The sequence below is a fragment of the Cryptomeria japonica genome, chromosome 7, assembly GCF_030272615.1.
Source record: "Cryptomeria japonica chromosome 7, Sugi_1.0, whole genome shotgun sequence".
NCBI classification, from domain to species: domain Eukaryota; kingdom Viridiplantae; phylum Streptophyta; class Pinopsida; order Cupressales; family Cupressaceae; genus Cryptomeria; species Cryptomeria japonica.
In genome coordinates, this window is record NC_081411.1 from 616,470,258 (window position 1) to 616,488,412 (window position 18,155).

Below are 18,155 nucleotides of genomic sequence, written 5' to 3' on the forward strand. Positions count from 1 at the left end.
TCTTCACATATTCCATTTATGTCTGGACAAGGGTTTGGACAATCTTTCAATCTTGTCTTATGTCTTGACTGGATATGTCAGAGTTTGTGTTGTGGAATTTACTTCAATCTTCATGTCTTGGCATGCTTCATGTCAATTGGTTTTGGATCTTAGACTCGGAATGTTCTTAGACAATCATCCTTTGGTGAATCTTCATGCTTCAATGTCTTTTATGCCTTGGACAAAATTCGGACAATCATCCCCTTGTATCTAGTGGATTAGAAAAGTTTGGACAGTCATGAGCCTTCTTGTCCTTGGCAGATTTGGAAATATGATCAGACAATTTGTCTTGCTTTTATCCTTGATCTTGTTTATATGGCGAACTTGAGCTTTGTTTGTCTTGTCATGGCGAAGCTTGAAGGGTTTTAAGCATTCTTTTGATCATGGACATGCTTTGTGTTTGGCCAGCCAACTCATGTCTTGGAAGGATTTTGGACAGTCATATGTCTTCTATGTCTTGATGGGCATGTATGTTTGGAAGTTGTTTTGTCATATGCTTGCTGTTCATGGCAGATTTTAATGATGTTTAGGTAGTTTGTCTTGCTCTCTGTCAGGTCATCTTGGCAAGCTTTATTTAATCCTGTGTTTGCTCTTTGTCATGACCTTCTCCATGCTTTCCTTGGGTGGAGTTTGAAGGTGTTTGGACAGTCATCTTCATGATAGGCAAACTTGATGCCCTATCATCCTTTGGACATTGGTCATCTTGTGTCATGTTTTTTATTGTCCAACGTTAGGCGAACTTGGACATTCTCTTCTCAAACTTATCTTGCTTTTCCAAGGTCGAACTTAGAAGACCATGTGCCATGTTTGCTTGACCAAGGATAGGGCGAAGTTGATGTGATGCTTACCAACTTTGCATTGGCCCTTATAACTTTCATGCCTTGCTGAATTCATATATGCTCAGAGGTTGCTTGCTTTATATTTCTTTTGGAAGGTTTTGGCTTTGATCTTTGCTGCTGATCCAATCCTAAGTGCGAATTTGATTAACCCATGCTGCCTTGTTTAACTGCAGGTCGGAGTTTATCAGTATTTGGACAATCTTTGACATGGCTTGGGCGAAGTTTGAAGTCTGATTTCCTTTCCTTGATCTAGTAAAGACTGAATTGGAATATGGTCTACCATCCTTTCTCAAAGCTTTGGCGGGCTTGGATGATTATGTGCCATGCTTTTTGTTTGTCTTAACTTCCTCTCCATGTCTTGAGCGAATTTTGATAACATTGAGCCAATTTTGTTTTGGCTTTGAAACCCTTGGATATGCGAATTTAAATTACTTTCTTCTTGCAACCTTTAAGGAAGTTTTGCCAATGAACTTTGTTTTGTGCTTTATCCCTTATCTCCATGGCGGATTTTATCTTTTCTATCTGAAATCTGATAATCTGATCAGGCTCTTTCATGTTTGGAAGCTGCTCAATTGTGGCGAATTCTGACATCTCCTTATGCTTTGAACCTTGCTTGGAAGCTGTTTGGCAAATAAAGAAATTTTCAATGAAGTAAAAACTATGTTTTATAGCTCCTTGACGTCTTAGAAGCTTCCATGCTTTATGCTTTCTTCTAGAAGGCGATGTGATAATGTTTTAATTCAACCCAAGCGAACTTTTCTTTATTAGCTTCTTTCTAGAAGGTGAACTTTGGGAAAATTTTATTTGCTTTCTTCTAGAACTTTGCTTTCTTCTAGAATGTGAATTGGAGGAAGCTTTATTTGCTTTGTTCTAGAAGGCGAATTTAGAATTCTCTTCTAAATGCCATGTCATCAATTTGCTTTATTTTCTTGGGCGAACTTTGTTTTTTTCTTTTCCTAGAAATGCCAAGTCATCATACATGTCATTGCCAACTTTGAAGGCTTCTAGGTGGACTTGGATGACCTCCTTCCATACTTGCCTAGGCGAACCTTGCATCATCCTTGCTTATGCCTTGGCAGACTTTGCTAACCTTCTTCCAATCTAGCATGGGCGGACTTGGATGAGTTTTAGACATTTTATTCCATGCCTTGGGCAGACTTGGACAATCGTCTTCCCAACTCACTTCACACTTTCATGCCTTAGCTTATTTTCAACTTTATTACTCTTGATTAACCCCACGCAGGAGTTTAATTAACTCTAGCCAAGAGTCAATTTACCCTTGGTAGAAGTTTACCATTTGTCGGACAATTTGTTTGGACAACTTCCTTATGCCTTGGCGAACCTTGATCATGCTTGGATATACTGATCATCTGCCATTCCACTTGTTTGACCTTGAGCCTTGGTGAACTTGACTGGTCATATGCCGTAGGCAAAATTTTCAATGTGCCATCTCCTATTGCTACCTTAATACTTGATCAATAGTTCATCTATAATGAAACCCTAATTAGGGTTTCTAATTTGCTTTTTGCACTTAGGTTTGCTACCTTAATACTTGATCAATAGTTCATCTATAATGAAACCCTAATTAGGGTTTCTAATTTGCTTTTTGCACTTGGAGACCTAATTTTTGTAATCTGAGAACATGGGCACTGATCATATGGCCGATCTTTTGGAACAAAACCCTAATTAGGGTTTGCATTTTTCTTTTTACCCTTAAAGACCAAATTTTCAAATTCAAAGAACATGGGTAGTAATAATTTGGCATGGAGATCAAAACCCTAATCTTGGAAAAAAGAAAAAAAAGTAAACCCTTGCTTTTTATACTCAAAAGCAAAATTTGTCGAATCTGAAGACGTGGGCAGGATTGACAGACCTAAAGAACAAAACCCTAATCTTAGAAAAACGCAAAATATTCGAAGCCCTGCTTTTTATACCTAGAGACAAGATTTTCAAATTCCCAGAACATGGGTAGAGATGAAATGACCTAAGGAACGAAACCCATATACCACTTTCATAAAAGCAAAAATTTCTAAAAAGAAGCAAGTTGTCAGAAATGACCCAAAGCAATTGCGATCTGCGTCCTTTAGACCTTCTAAGCACTTTGACAACATTCATACAGGACTTTGCGTATGATTTCTTAACTTGGCTCGGGATGACCTCAGAAACTCAAACTCAAAACTCTCTCAGAAAATGGACTTATGAAATTGCAGAGCTAGGACAAAACCCTAAAAACTGAAAAATTGGGGGTCACCATCTATGATAGGGCGATGTGTGAATTAGGTCACAGGTACGAAGGGATAATTGTATTCCTTGTGCATATGTGAATGAATGTGAATATAAATATATTTATGCTAATCTGTATGCAGACTTTATTGCTAACATATCTCTATTGTTTATAGTGATTATGTGCGAGTGAATGTGTCTTTATATCTATACATTTGATAATATTTTACACCAACAATAATCAACCCTATTAGGGAAGGAAAGGAAGTGCAAGGACAGGGAACGGTGAAAGATTCCTCCCTAGGTATGGTGCCTCGTAAAGATGGTTCAAGACCACTAGTTAAGGACCAGGAGGCCACCTCATGATGATGGTTAAGGACCATCGGTTAAGGACCACATGGTTAGGGCACCCTATTGCAATCTTTCCCCCCAAGACCTATTTAGGTTAAGAAAGGGATCCTCAATCGTAAGGGGAGAGAAGGATAGCATGATGGAGGGGAATGGTGTACAGGCTCCACTACGTACGGGAATGGTGTACAGGCTCCACTACGTACGCCACCTCATAAGCATGATTAAGGACCGCAGGAGGCCAGGAGGGACAAGGTTTCCGCTCTTGGGCCTTGTGCCGGAGATATTTAGGGCACCTCATCATGACCATTTTATCCCCATGCTTGTTATGGTTGAGCCTATGAGATCATTTGGATTTATGTGCTATAAGTGTGTTTTTCCTTTAACCCTAGAGATGGATATATTATATGAATTATGTCTACATTATTATCTAACTTGGTTGTAGGTTTCCAAGAAAGACGTATTTCATTCTATTCTTAGGTAAGACTTATTTGTCTAACTAAGTTGTGTTCCTTGTTTCATTTTGGTTTTGTGAATTTAGGGCAAGTTACAAGGTAATCCAAAAAAGGGACATTACATTGATTTCCTTCACATTGGGCAGGAAAACCACTTCTATAAAAACATTCTTTATGACCAAAGTCATTGCACTTAAACCATATGACATTGTAATCCAATAAAGGAGCAATCGAAATGTAGTATCTACTATCTACCTAAGAACCCACAAAAACTCTTGTTATTGTTCCATAAAAAATATTTTTTTAATTTACCCTACATTCTATTGCCTTATGACTAAAATGATCATAGGAAAAACAATAATTAAAGAAAGAATTTGGGAACTTGGTCATGTGAGGTTTTCTTAGAGGAAATGTTCTTCTGAAACCCTTATGGTCTTTTTAAGGAACATCTTTTTTTCTGTATTGCTCTCATTCTTGACAATCCCTTTGAGTCATTTGTCTTCTTTGGTGCTCTTGTAGCCTTTGGATTTTGATCTTCTTCAGTCTTCTAATTTTGTTCATAGCTGATGCAGGAGCATCCAGAGGTGTACGCCAATCTTGCATCTCCCAAAAAATATTGTTATTTTTATTTTCTATTATGTCTAGGTGGTTAAAAATAAATGCAAGCATATATATGTTTCCATGTACCTAGGAAAGTGCCCAAGGGGACATAGGGGGTGAAAATTATTTGATATTTGTGGCCTATTTTCAATGGCAATTGTAATATTCAAGAAAAGACACCTTTTTCTATCATTATAATGCTAAAATCATAAAATTACCCTTTTGGACGTGGGAACAAGGAAGGGAAAGAGTCATGCACTAATATTTATTGAATGGCTATATAAAAATAGGAAAATACACCTTTTTAGGCACCCACTTGGGAAAATTGAAAAGACACCTCTTTAAGTGGCCTCTTGGGGAAGTTGAAAGGTCATCTATAGGCTATGTGCTGCATTTCTTGATTGCCATGTGTTGCTCTCTTAGAGGGGGTGTGAGAATTGCAAGAGGCATAAGAGAACTATAAATAGGGGCTTGGGATAGAGGTTTAAGCATTCAAAGTTGAGTTCTCTTCAAAGATAAAGAGTAGTAGTAGATAAGGCGTGTAGAAGAGTATTTTGTAGCTCCAACTTGCAAAGTTGTAAAGTCTAAGTGGCTAATTTTTTGTAATCGGTGAATTTGTAATTCATTTCATTTGAGAAATAGAAGGCAAGTTGTATCTTTCCATTTTCTTAGTTATTATCTTTGTTATGAATATTGGGTAGAGTAATCTTGGGTGGAGTAACCCTTCATTTAGTGTAACAAAATGTCTAAGGATTCTTCGTCATTAGTGGTATCAAAGCAGGAGTTCGCGAGTGTGTAGATAGAGCGCTGAATGTGAGGTTGTCTGGCACCAGGATTTGTTGGTGGAGTGTGTGATTTTGTTACCGTCCTCCAACAAAGGTTGAAGCTGGGTAGAAGGTGCACATTTCCTCCATAAAGAGAGAGTGGGTAGAAGAAGTGAGAGGTGTGTCTTCTAGAAATCCCTATTGGGTAGAGGAAAAGATGTATGTGAGTTTGTTGCAGGTGTATCACCCTTATCAATCTTAACCATCTGCTTGATCAAACATTCAATGCTAATGCACTTTCCATTGCCAAGATAAGGAAAATCAGTCATGGTCGGACTTTTTGATAGTAACTGGAAGTGCTCTAAAGCTGGATGGTCTTTTGGAGGGTCACTGGAAGTGCTCTCAAGCTGGCTAGGCATTTGGTCCCCAAGTGGAAATAGTGACTTCTCCTTCCACATTAATATTTCTTGTTCAATCAATCTTTTCAAGGCATCCCTATCTTCCCTTGCTAAGTAAACTTCCTCGAATTCACTCAACATTGTCTTTCAAAAATCTTCAAGTATTCAACTTCTACCAAGCGTGGATCTCAGCAAGTGGAAGGGTATGTGCACCTAAGCAGTGTGAAGTGGAAGTGAGCTTCTCCAAGATAGGCTGTGGAATTCAAGGTGAGGTGAAAGTGGAAGGTTGGGTTCTCCAATTATTGATCTCATTACTCACTTCATCCCTCATCAAACTTGCTGCCTTCAAGCACTTAGCTGATCAATTCACTTCACCTCCAATATGATGTTCTCTTCATTCTTCGACTTCCTCTAAACAAGTTTAGCATGTCAAGGAAAATTCCCTCCTAGGCCATGCTTTTGAGGGTGAGGTGGAAGTGGAAGGTTGCTTCTCATCATACACTTCTTTTCAGTTGATTGCTCGTTACTTCTTGATCTCTCCCCGCCTCCATGCTCCAACCTAATGATGTCCACTTGCCTGCTTGACTACTCATCACACTTGAGACTCAAATCTTGATCTGACCTAGAAGTCGCACTGCATCCCCTCTCAAGTAAGAGGTTAATAGCTAGAGAAACTACTGCCAAGCTAGACGACTAAACTAAGACAACTAACCTACAAAAAGTGGGGGTACCCATTTGCAATGGGGCGATGTGTGAAAACATCACAACCGCCCCCCACACCTCTAATAATTTTTTTATAAAATAAAATAAAGCTTATGTTTAAGTTTTTTATTCTTTGCTGTTAAAAATTATGATGACCATATAACTGTCTTTGAGATGGTTGTGGGATGCCTCTACTTATCCTAGGGATGATCTACCCCTGTGAATGCCATCCCCAGTTTCCCTGGAGACAGGGGATAGCTAGGGGATTCTATTTTCTGTCTTGCTGTTTTACGGATGCTGGTCAAGGGAGATACATCCCTATAGAATCCTGGTATTTATAGCGATGAGCTTGAAGCTTTTATTGGATAGCATGTTCATGTGATGATGGTTGTATGCCACATAATTTTTGATTGTTATACTTCTTTTTGTTGATGACATTGTCTTTCTTTCTCACTCTCTATTTGGTTTGCATAGATAACTTGATGCCTTTGCTTGTTTTTATGAGTTTTGTCCTTTCTTCAACACTTCCAAGGATGCCCTCATCAGGTTTCAGATCTCCTACAAAAGAGAACCTATAGAGATTACAACTACTTATACATATTAGGGAATTTAGGTCATAGACCATCCTTTGGACTGAAATCATTGTCTAAGTCATAGATGAAAAACTCTGTGGGTTTTTCAAAAATTTGGACTGAAATCATTGTCTAAGTCATAGATGAAAAACTCTGCGGGTTTTTCAAAAACTCACAAGTACTCGCAGGTCAAAACCCTAGCTGACACTCGCCATTAAACTCAGCTCCGAGTTTCTAGTAAAACACACAGCATTTTTGAGGAAATACTCGCGAAATCTCGTGGGTTAAACCCTATTTCTTGAGAAAAACTCATCAGGAATTACAAATTTGATTCGCAACTTCTATTTTTTGGCCATGAGATAGGATGCGCCAAGCTTTTCATCAAGTTTTTGAGTGCGAATAAAAATGTAATATGATTATATGATTGAATAACTAGTTAAAATGTAATATGATTATATGACTGTATTTTCAAATGTTCGATAAAGTTACCGATTGCCGAGTTTTTTCCTGAGTTTTTGCGAGTCTCGGGTTTTTTAAAATTTTTGGGCTTGCCGAGTCATTGCCGAGTCTGAGTTTTTCAACTATGGTCTAAGTTGTGCCTTTGCAAGGCTTATATATCACTTTATACCGTGAAGCATCATTGTTTTTTACATCAATTGCTTGAACTCTTCAAAGATATGCTTCTTTGATAGAAATAGTACACCTACAATTCTTCACGTATCTAGGGTTTGTGGTCCTATCATGGGTTTCATTGACCAGGTTGATATTGATGGGGTCTAGTTGCTCCTTTTTCAACATATGATTCATCCAAAAGGAACATTCCTTAGTGTATTTTTCAAGCTGGGTTGGTGCCTTAGCTCTTTGCCTTAAGAGATTTTCCAGGATCAGTATCCATATTTGCAGAATTAAGGCCATCGGTGATTTGGTGATTCTACTTCTAATAGTACAAGATTCTCATATTTGGCACTTTGTTCTTTGAGAGGATTGCTTCTTTTGGTCACTCTAGGGATCAACTTTGTTGGTTTTTCCAGTTTCTCCTTCAATCAAGTGATATCTTTATTTATTGGCTTCTTTGATTCAAATATTCTTGGGCTGCCCCTCCCTTTCTTCACTTCAAGCTGACCATCAATTAAGCTATCATAGAGCACATACATTGAAAGCACATTCAAGTCGTTTGGACTTCTCATCCCCAACTTGGAGAATTTCTTATATGTTGTAGATGGTATCGTTAATCAACTTGGCTACATCGAAGTTCATTGTTCAAATGTTTGATTGTTAGATTGGAATTTTCTCACCCCATTTACTTTTTGAGATCGACACCATAATTTGCACAGTGAAAAGAATTTCTGTCTTTGGTACCTATGGGAAGGGAAGTTATAGTTTGGTTACATTTTTAACCAAAATGTGTTTGACCTACTGCTATGTCTTTTGGAAGATAACGTTTTCTTTCTATTGAAGAAAAATTAATATTTTTGCTATTTAATTATTTAATTGAGGAGCAATTAGAATTTCTAGTCTTGTATGCATCTGCCAAAGAAGGAAACTTATATGTTGTAGATGGTATCGTTAATCAACTTGGCTACATCGAAGTTCATTGTTCAATTGTTTGATTGTTAGATTGGAATTTTCTCACCCCATTTACTTTTTGAGATCGACACCATAATTTGCACAGTGAAAAGATTTTCTGTCTTTGGTATGGGAAGTGAAGTTATAGTTTGGTTACATTTTTAACCAAAATGTGTTTGACCTACTGCTATGTCTTTTGGAAGATAACGTTTTCTTTCTATTGAAGAAAAATTAATATTTTTGCTATGTAATTATTTAATTGAGGAGCAATTAGAATTTCTAGTCTTGTATGCATATGCCAAAGAAGGAAATGTTCTATCTGCTATGGAATTTGTGGGAGATACCATTGTCCAAATGAAGAATATGGAGGTTATATATCCACTTGCTTCCACCTTACTTATTAAAGGTGCTTACACACTTTCTTTGGGAGTGTGTTAATTTTAGATGTAAATCCTTATAGAGGACTCTCAGAGCTATTAGAATGATCACATCTTTCATATAAGTCGTTGCAAATGTTGGGGACATTAATCACCTCTTGTATAGCATTGATCAACACAAATTTAGACGTGTCTGCAAGCATTTTTCCTCATTTCGAACTTCTACAGCTTCCCATCCCTCTCGCTCTTGTTCTAGGCATGTCAGGTTCAATGTTATCTGTTCTCAAGGTTAGGTCACTTGTTGCTACCTGCATTCAAGGAGATTCAGTGAAACAGGTATCACTGACTTCCTTTGTGTTATTGGGGAGACCATATACTGCCAATATTTGGATTTTTTTTGTGAACTATTCTTTGCACCCCTCGAGATGACCAAGCTTTGCCTACTTGAACCTGATCATTTTCCCATGAATATCATCAGATCTTGTAATCAATTTTTCATAGTGGTTGACAGTGAGTGGAAGGTCCTGTGCGCATTTCAGATTAGGGCAGCTGCCACCTCAGTCATGGTTTTCATCAGACCTATAATTTTTTTGTGACTGTCTCTTACTTTTTCATAGATTGCATTATTGTCGGGACATGTTTAGTGTTTATCCACTTTGGGCGTAAACTCCATTTTAGCTAATTATTTATTGTTGAGCTTTACCTTAGTCTTACCTTGTAGATTGTTTCGAGAGCTCCTTTTGCTTCCCCCCATCCTTATATATACAGGCTATACTTTTGACTTTTGAGTCCCAATAATCTATTTTGGTCATTGCTTGATAATAATATAATTTCTTTACTTCATTCTTGTATTGACTGAAGTGCAACTTACCTTCTAGTTAGCTATCAGGTTGTTCACTAGAAGAATGAACATAATTCTTAATCGAGAAGACTTGAAGATCTTTTTTTTGACAAGTAAATATGGTACTTCTGATAGTCTTTCCAGGTTGCTTACTAGGTACCTTCTAGTTAGCTATCAGGTTGCTTACTAAATGAACACAATTCTTTATCTAGAAGACTTAAAGATCTTTTTTTTGACAAGTAAATATGGTACTTCTGATAGTCTTTCCAACAGGATTAGACTTATTACCTTCCAAATGTCTGTACATCTCACTGAAGGAGACTTTTGAGAAGTATAACTATGCTTTTTGATTGAGATGATGGAACTTTTACCCTTTTTGAACTATTTGCTTCTTTTTCATTAGATGATTGTGAGTGATATGATCAGGCTTGCATTACTTAAAAACGTTCTTGGAAGTATTGTCCTGAACATTTTGTGATTATTTTTGCTACAGTGTCTGAAGAAAGGTGTGGAGAGGTGGAAAGCTTGATATTTGATTTATTTGCAAATCTTGGTGCTTCAGGTGGGCTTCACAGGTCAAAGAAAATTAAAATTTAGTATATTATAAATCTTGACTTTATGAATGCTGTTTTTAAGTATTACTGCAGATATAATGGGTGCTACAAGTTCTTTAGCTACTTATCATAGTCTTCAATCATTGGATTTTATGTATGGTTAAACAGAAAATGCAAAAAAGCTGTGTAATATAGAGCGATCAATTATTTAACATCTTAGCTCTCCTTTTCAATCAGTTATAGCTCTGTTACATTTTTAACCAAAATGCATTGTACCTATTGCTATACTTTTTGGCATATAACTTTTTCTTTCTATTGAAGAAAAACTAATGTTGTTGCTATGTAATTATTTCATAGAGGAGCAATTAGAATTTCCAGTTTTGTATGCATCCGCCAAAGAGGGATGGGCATCACAAACATTCACAAAACAGCCAGCTGCAGACCAGAGAAATATGTCTGCCTTGCTTAATGCGATTTTGAAATATGTGCCTCCACCACAAGGAAATTTGGAAGCACCATTCCAGATGCTGGTGAGTTATTTGTTTCCAATTCTCTATTGTAGTATCTCATAGATATTCTGTGTTAAAGTTAAACTCTTTTTTTTTCCCTACTTTACCTAGAGGATGAGTAATGAATGCTTCTTGATTTGTTACTTATAGCATAATTCATGTTTTCAACGTGTTATTTGTATATTCCCACTCTAAGAAAGAAGGAAAAAATTAATTTATTAATGTCTTACTGATCAGAAGTAGGTAAGTGTGAGACAAAATGTACATACAGGTATAATAGGTCAATAGGACTTTCAGTTATTTAAGTAATTATTTGAAAAACTGATAGGTTTTCAAACATACTCTATCTGTCTCATCATCATGCCTTTTGAGTGGATTTTTTTTTAATTAAATTATCAATGCACGATAGTCTTAATGGTTGGAGGCTTATCTACTCAATCATATCGCACTTTCTGCAGGTCTCAATGATGGAGCGCGATGTCTATCTAGGGCGAATACTAACTGGTCGTATCACTTCAGGCACAGTTCGTGTAGGAGATAAAGTGCATGGTTTGTGTGAGACAGATACAGGATCACAGAAAATCGACGAGGGGAGGGTATAACACAGTTTTTTGATTCCAATCAGTTTGTAGTGAGATTAGTCTTTTAGCCTATTGTGCATGTATGTTAGGGCCATAGGCATATTTGCAAATTGAATGCTTTGTTTACATAGTGTGCCTAGCAATATAGGAAGTAACTTGAATTCTTGGTTTGGTATACCATAGGTTGTCAAACTTATGAAAAAGAAAGGGACCATTACAGCTATGATAGATTGTGCTGGCTCTGGTGATATTATTTCCGTTGCTGGCCTAGCAAATCCTTCTCTTGGTCACACGGTATCTAGTGTTGAGGTAATTTTGATATTTATATTGCATGTTACTTTAATTTTTCCTGTGCATATGTGCTGGGATGTAATTGTAACAAATAAATTCAAACTCTTCGCTAGTCAATTTTCTACGTATAAATAGTTTCGAAAATGCAATTGTCAAAATGGTGAAGATGTTTCTTATTAATTCTAAGGCTTGCAAAATTCTTTGAGTGACCTCGTAAAGCAGATGGGAAACTCAAAATTGGTTAGGGGTATGCTTGAAGCCTTGAAACTTTATTCCATCAAGGATTGTAGTACATACAAAACTCAAATTTGAAAGATGGTATTGTAAGAGAAGATTATACTTGAAAAGTGCTGTAGTTCTGTTGAAAATGTGACAACTTGAAATAGTCCTATGATGCAAAATCAGTGCTTTATGTGTGACTTAAAACTTCAAATCTTATTTTGTTCCAAAAAAAAGTTTTTTTTATCGACATCAACAGCTTCCCAACTGCTACAGAACCACTAGTTTACAATATTCAGAAGTATCGAAACCCTGATATCTGGAATCCTTGCTGCTCCTGTGAAGAATACAACTCACAACCTGCCATAAATCAAGCCGACCGAAAACTGGACGTGCTGCTCAAGAAATATTAATAATTTAATACCAAAGATGTGTTGACCAATATGAACAAGCATTTTCAATTATTTTGTGGCCCGAAATATAGCCCTTGGCTAAATATTTCATCGCCCAGACATTTGAGCATCAATATAATATCAAAATTGCCCAATATAAAACAATCTCCACCTTCTTGAAGTCATAAATATGCATTCCACGACTCTATAATTTTAATTATCGGCTTCTTTCTATTAAAAACAAGCATGCTCATTCATAAAACATGTCACAAATTAAATTAATCACCACCCTTCCACAAAGCTATGCCCAATTTAAAAAACATTACTTTATTGATTATTCCATTCTGCTTCAAAATAACATTTGTGTATTTAAAGTTTAAACTTGAAAGTTAATGTTAATTTGTTTAACTTTACACTGTACTTGTTTTCAATATTCTATGTTATGATATTTTCTGAAAATTATCAAATTATATTAAATAAAAATTGCTGTCTCCAAGTACTCCCATCTCCTATTTTTAAAAATTTGCCATACCGGTACCGGTACCCGTTTCTGAAGTCTCCAAGTATCCACATCTCCTGGTAACCTTGGTAAATTGCAATAGGGTGCCCTTGTTCTCTTCCTTTCACAGTGCAATAGGGTGCCCTAATAGCTATTCTCCCTACTTGCCACTGTAGCAAGGTGCCCTAAAGCTGTTCCCCCTTAATGTAGATTCCTTCCTTACACCTCTGTGACAGATTGTTGCAATGCTGTTGTGTATATTTGAATGCTTATATATATATACACACACACACACATTACCACAGTAATCTCTACATTAGCACAGTGAATTGAAATATTACAAATTATAGTTAGGTGTTTAGTATTCTGTATTCTCCTCTCCTGTTTAATCTAGATATTTTCTTATTATTTAATAATTGTCTTTGTTTTTGATCCGATCATTGTAATGCTTCTTTTCTTTTTTCCTTCCTGTTGTGACCTTTTTCACACATCACCCCATTGCAAATGGGGACCCTCCCTTTTTCCTGCTTTCTAGGGTTTTTGTTAGTGTCCCGTAGCCTTCCGCTTCAGTTTTGCTCAGTTTTGTCAAGTTTTGAACGGTTTGAGTCTTAAGGATTGAAAGTCAGTTTTTGCAAACCAAGTGATAATAGAGTCTGGACACCGTCAAAGTGCCCAGAAACGCCAAAGGACGAAGAACGCAATTGATTTGAGCGAGTTCAGACAACTTTCTATTTTTGGACAGTTTGCTTTTTCGCTTTTTCCTATTTTTAGGAACTTTCGTTTTTGGCTTATTTAGCTCGATCTCCGCGATGGCTATTTTAGAAAGTGTTTGCGCTGGTACCACTAGCTTGCATCGATCGCAATTGAAAATTTTCGAGCTTTGACCCCAAAAGCTAAGTTCCTACATTTTAGGGCTCATGGCGCTTCAGATGGGTTACTTGAGTATGGGTTTTAAATATCATGTTGGCTAAAATTGAAGAAGTTGTCAAATTTTGAAGTTTTTTTCGAGTATTTCTCTAAGTCTGGCTAATCATGCTTGGTGTCTAATGTTATGTTAGGAACTCCAAAACTCCGCCCAATGATGGAGACTCTCAAAGTCCACCCTACTTTGGATAAGATTGGAACATGACTCACAAAGTCTGCCCTATGGAGATGGAGACTCACAAAGTCCGCCCTATGGATGATGGAGATGGTGCAAGGAAGTCAACAAAGTTCGCCCTCCATGGTTCTCAACTTTGATAAAGTCCGCCCCATGATGGAGACTCACAAAGTCCGCCCAAGCAATGTGGTATGAAGCTAGTAAAGTCCGCCCTCCAAGGTTTCCAAAACCTTCTCAAAGTCCGCCCAAGCAACTCCGCCCATGAAGAAGGTCCAAGGAGTCAAGAAAGTCTGCCCAAGGTGATGAGTAAGGGTGCCTAACTCCAAAAAGTCCGCCTTGTCAAAGTTGAAGGAAGTTTCTAAGTGTTTGGAGGTCATAGCCATGGTGCAAGGAAGCAAAAAGTCTGCCCTCCTAAGATCATGGTGTAATGTCCCCAACCCAGTTTTAACCATAATTAATTGATTTCCAATATATTTATAACTTAACTAAATATATTTGGAGACAATTCCACCTTAACGAGCATCGAATCAATGATATTCCACAGCTCGATCAATTAATTATTAATAGATAAATTGTTAATCTATCATACATCCATAATAAATTTACAGATCCATGCCCTTACCTATCTCGGGACCATGCCCTCAAGGTTTATGGGTTGTTGATCCCTACTTTGTCTTGGGATCCATCCTATTAATTGGATTTAGACCGCCCTTCTTTGGAACATCTCAATTCCCAACCTTGTGAATATTGACAGCACTTGCAAGGATTATATCCAAACAATATTCTTCTTACTGTTTATTATCTTATGAGTTCTTTCTTATTTACAATCTAATATTTTTATGTCTGATTATGACATTATATCACAAATATATGTATATGTTTATTTATATCTATATGCATATTTATTGATATTACATCATTCATATAGTATTATTACATCATATATATAAACAACTAAATACATTATATTGTATCATAAATCATTTATATATTTATTAATTACCAATTATTAATATATTTACTAATTACCTTTTTGTATAAATCACTAATACCACCACTGCCTAAAACATAAATTGTTAGTATAAAGGTGGCTGTAAAAATAGACAGATCTGACATGCGTCAGATCTGGTCTGCCACTAAATATCTCATATGAGTGTCATGCTTATTGCACTCTACTTTCTCACAATTACCACTGCCTCCATATATTTTTCACACTGTATAATTCCATGCTTCACACGTATGAGAACTTCTTTATTTTCTGCCTTATATTATAGTATCAAATTACTGTATTAAAACAGATTTGCGTAGGCAGTAATGTATTGAATTCTTAGCCCTTAGATTATATTGGCAACATAGGTTATATGATAAATATATTTTAATATGTGTGTAATATATTATAATCTTATGTCAAACCGAACCACATTATCTTCCGATCACAACAGTCATATCGGACTGTGCTATCAACATTCTCTTATGTTATATTAGTAATGATATTTCTCAGATTCGTACCTATTGCAACTTCCTATTTACTACCACCGCAGATGTTTTCTTATCTTTTTCCCCTTTTCTGTGTGACGGTATGCTGTGTATTAGTAGGAGAGGAAGGGTCAATGGTATTTAAGACCATTGACCGGTTGTGACCCCTCCCAAAAGCTCCGCTTCTCCATACGTGTCTCACAAATGGGTCATGTCTATTCTAATTAAATGCAGATTGGTGCATTAAAATGATTGACTATCGTGGGTAAGGGATGGGTAGTGAATGTTAATAAACATGAACATTAATAAAATGAATTAATAAATATGAACATTAATAATAATGGCATCAATTATTAATAAATTGTGGATACTCATTCACACATTAATAATAAATATGATTATTAATAATAATGAACATTAATACACATGAATATTAATAATAGGCATTAATAATAACAAAGGTGCTAATAATAAACACTAATAAACAAGGATATCTATTAATAAATTGTGTTTATAATATAATATTAATTTATCTTTTTATTTGAATATTTCAAGATATTACTAGTAATAAACATTAATAAATATTAATTAAATAATAATATTTAATAAATAAATAAATTCCAAATAATCATTTTTTGGTAGTTATTATATTAATCAATAATAATTATGTATATAACTATCTAGGAGGGAACATGACAGTATTATTATAATATTAATATTATTTTTATATTAATGAATGATTACTATTACTACTAATATTATTAACATCAATTATTAATTACATAATAAATGATAGTTTATTATTATGATGAAGAATCACAAAATCTATTATTAATTACATCACTAGGATGTGGAGTTATGACAACCCTCTCACTTTAGAGGAAAATCGTGAAGTCTCATAAATGAGACAATTTTCCAATATTATTAAATGTTAATTAATAAATGTTTTAATTATCGTACTTATTTAATCACAATAATCCAATGTCCAAAGAGGGGTTATGACACATGGATCAAATAAGGTCCGCCTTGCAATGAAAGATTAAGGTTTCTCAAGTTTCTCAAAGTCCGCCCTAGGGGTGAGTCCAAAGTAAAAGCATAATCATGTTCCTCTTGAAGTCTGCCTTGAGGCAAAGTGTCATCAACCCCTCCAAAGTCCACCCTAAGGTGAGATGCGAAGCAAGTAAAAAGTGCATAAGTCTCACAAAGTCCCCCTAAGGAGATGGTAAGTAGTGTGTGAACATGAGAAAGTCCACCCTCCTACAAAGACCAAGTGCATAAGGCAAGGAAAGTCCGCCTCACGATGGAGAACAAGACTCACAAAGTCCGCCATGTGCAAGAAGGAGAGAAACGATTCAAGTCCGCCCTTGGTCAAGGAATATGGTGCATAAGAGGAACAAATTCCGCCTTGAAGGTGATGGCAATGGGTCATGAAGAGATGAACAAAGTCCGGCCTCCTTGGTTCTTGCGGTTAAGAAAGTCCGCCTAACCTGTAGGTCTATAGTGCTTAACTTCAGCAAAGTCCGCCCTGCTGCAAATGAAAGGTTCAAAGATGATAAAGTCCGCCCTGCTGCAAATGAAAGGTTCAACGATGACAAACTCCGCCATCAAGCAATGAGCCATAAAGATGGATGAAGTCCGCCCAAGGTGGTGAATATAAGATGGTGCTCAACTCTCAAAAAGTCCGCCCTACATCAGCATGTGATGGTTCCCAACCTTTAAAAAAGTCCGCCCAAGGTGATAAATGACGGTTCCCAACACTCAAAAGTTATCTATGATAAAGGTTGAAATAAGTCCAACAAAGTCCGCCTTAGGGTGTGAAGTAATAACAAGAATGGCGCACGAGTCTCCTCAACCCTGCCCAAAGAGAAAGGTCATGAATGTGGCAAAGTCCGCCTTGGAGCTGTTAGGAAAGGTTTTGAACTCCGCCCTACCTCAATTGCAAAGAGAAATAAACTTCATGAAGTCCGCCCAAGTGAATGAGAATAACATGGTATCAAGGAAGTCTGCCCTTGATCAAGGTTTTGGATGATGGCTGAACGTGATGAGTGTCTGAAAAGCTGAACATTAGATCACATCAATTCATATTTGTGAGGAGTTATCGAGATCTCTTTACCCTCCTCCCGTGCCAACATAAATTGGCAGCTGAAGGCGGGATCATCGCAGAAAGCACAAATGGAGTTTGAAGCCAAATTCAGAATTGAAGACAAGTCCATGAGCAAGGTTCGTCCAAGCATAAAGATGGCCAAAATTTGGCTAAGTTTGGGAAAAGCTATTATGATGAAGGCCTAGAGGAATTCTTCTCCGAATTCAAGGCACGTGAAAGAATGTCAAGGCATCAAGAAAGAAAAGTTCTCAGACTTGATGAAGATATGGAAAAGTTAAATAAATTTCCAACTTCTTGAAGGATTTCATCTCTTGAAGAAATAAAAAAAAACAAGCTCCCAATGAGAATTGGATGGTGACAAGAAGAATCGAATATCCATACTTGGGCAATTTCTTCACACAAATTGGAGAATTCAGAAAAGACATCCACCACACTGAGGTGGCGCCTCGTCATCTTCCAACCAGTCAGATTGTTCCAAGTCAGCATGTCCAGGTTCAATGAACTTGACTTATCCAGAAGCTTCTAGAAGGGCACACTTCACGATGCAACAACCTTCTATTTTCATTGTTGGTTCATATTTAGCAAGAAGGACAAGTGTCCCCAGATGTAATTTTCTCATTGGTCGAGGGGTAGTTAGTTTTGGGAAATCCTAATTAGGGTTTTATCTTTCAATTTGGGCCCTTGATCACCGTTTGATCTCGGTCGTT

At 36.7% G+C, this 18,155-nt stretch overlaps 1 protein-coding gene across 2 annotated transcripts in view; it reads left to right on the forward strand.

Moving 5' to 3' along the window:
- Nucleotides 1-18,155, forward strand: part of LOC131035831 (uncharacterized) — a 198,350-nt gene that overhangs the window by 60,697 nt on the left and 119,498 nt on the right. For both annotated transcript variants that reach the window (XR_009358328.1, XM_057967557.2), the window contains exons 4-7: nt 10,218-10,286; nt 10,636-10,808; nt 11,246-11,383; nt 11,552-11,677. Coding sequence is in view for 1 of the 2 variants with exons in the window: in XM_057967557.2 (XP_057823540.2) it covers nt 10,218-10,286; nt 10,636-10,808; nt 11,246-11,383; nt 11,552-11,677 (506 nt within the window). In the remaining variant the exon portion in view is untranslated. The remainder of the gene's footprint in view (nt 1-10,217; nt 10,287-10,635; nt 10,809-11,245; nt 11,384-11,551; nt 11,678-18,155) is intronic.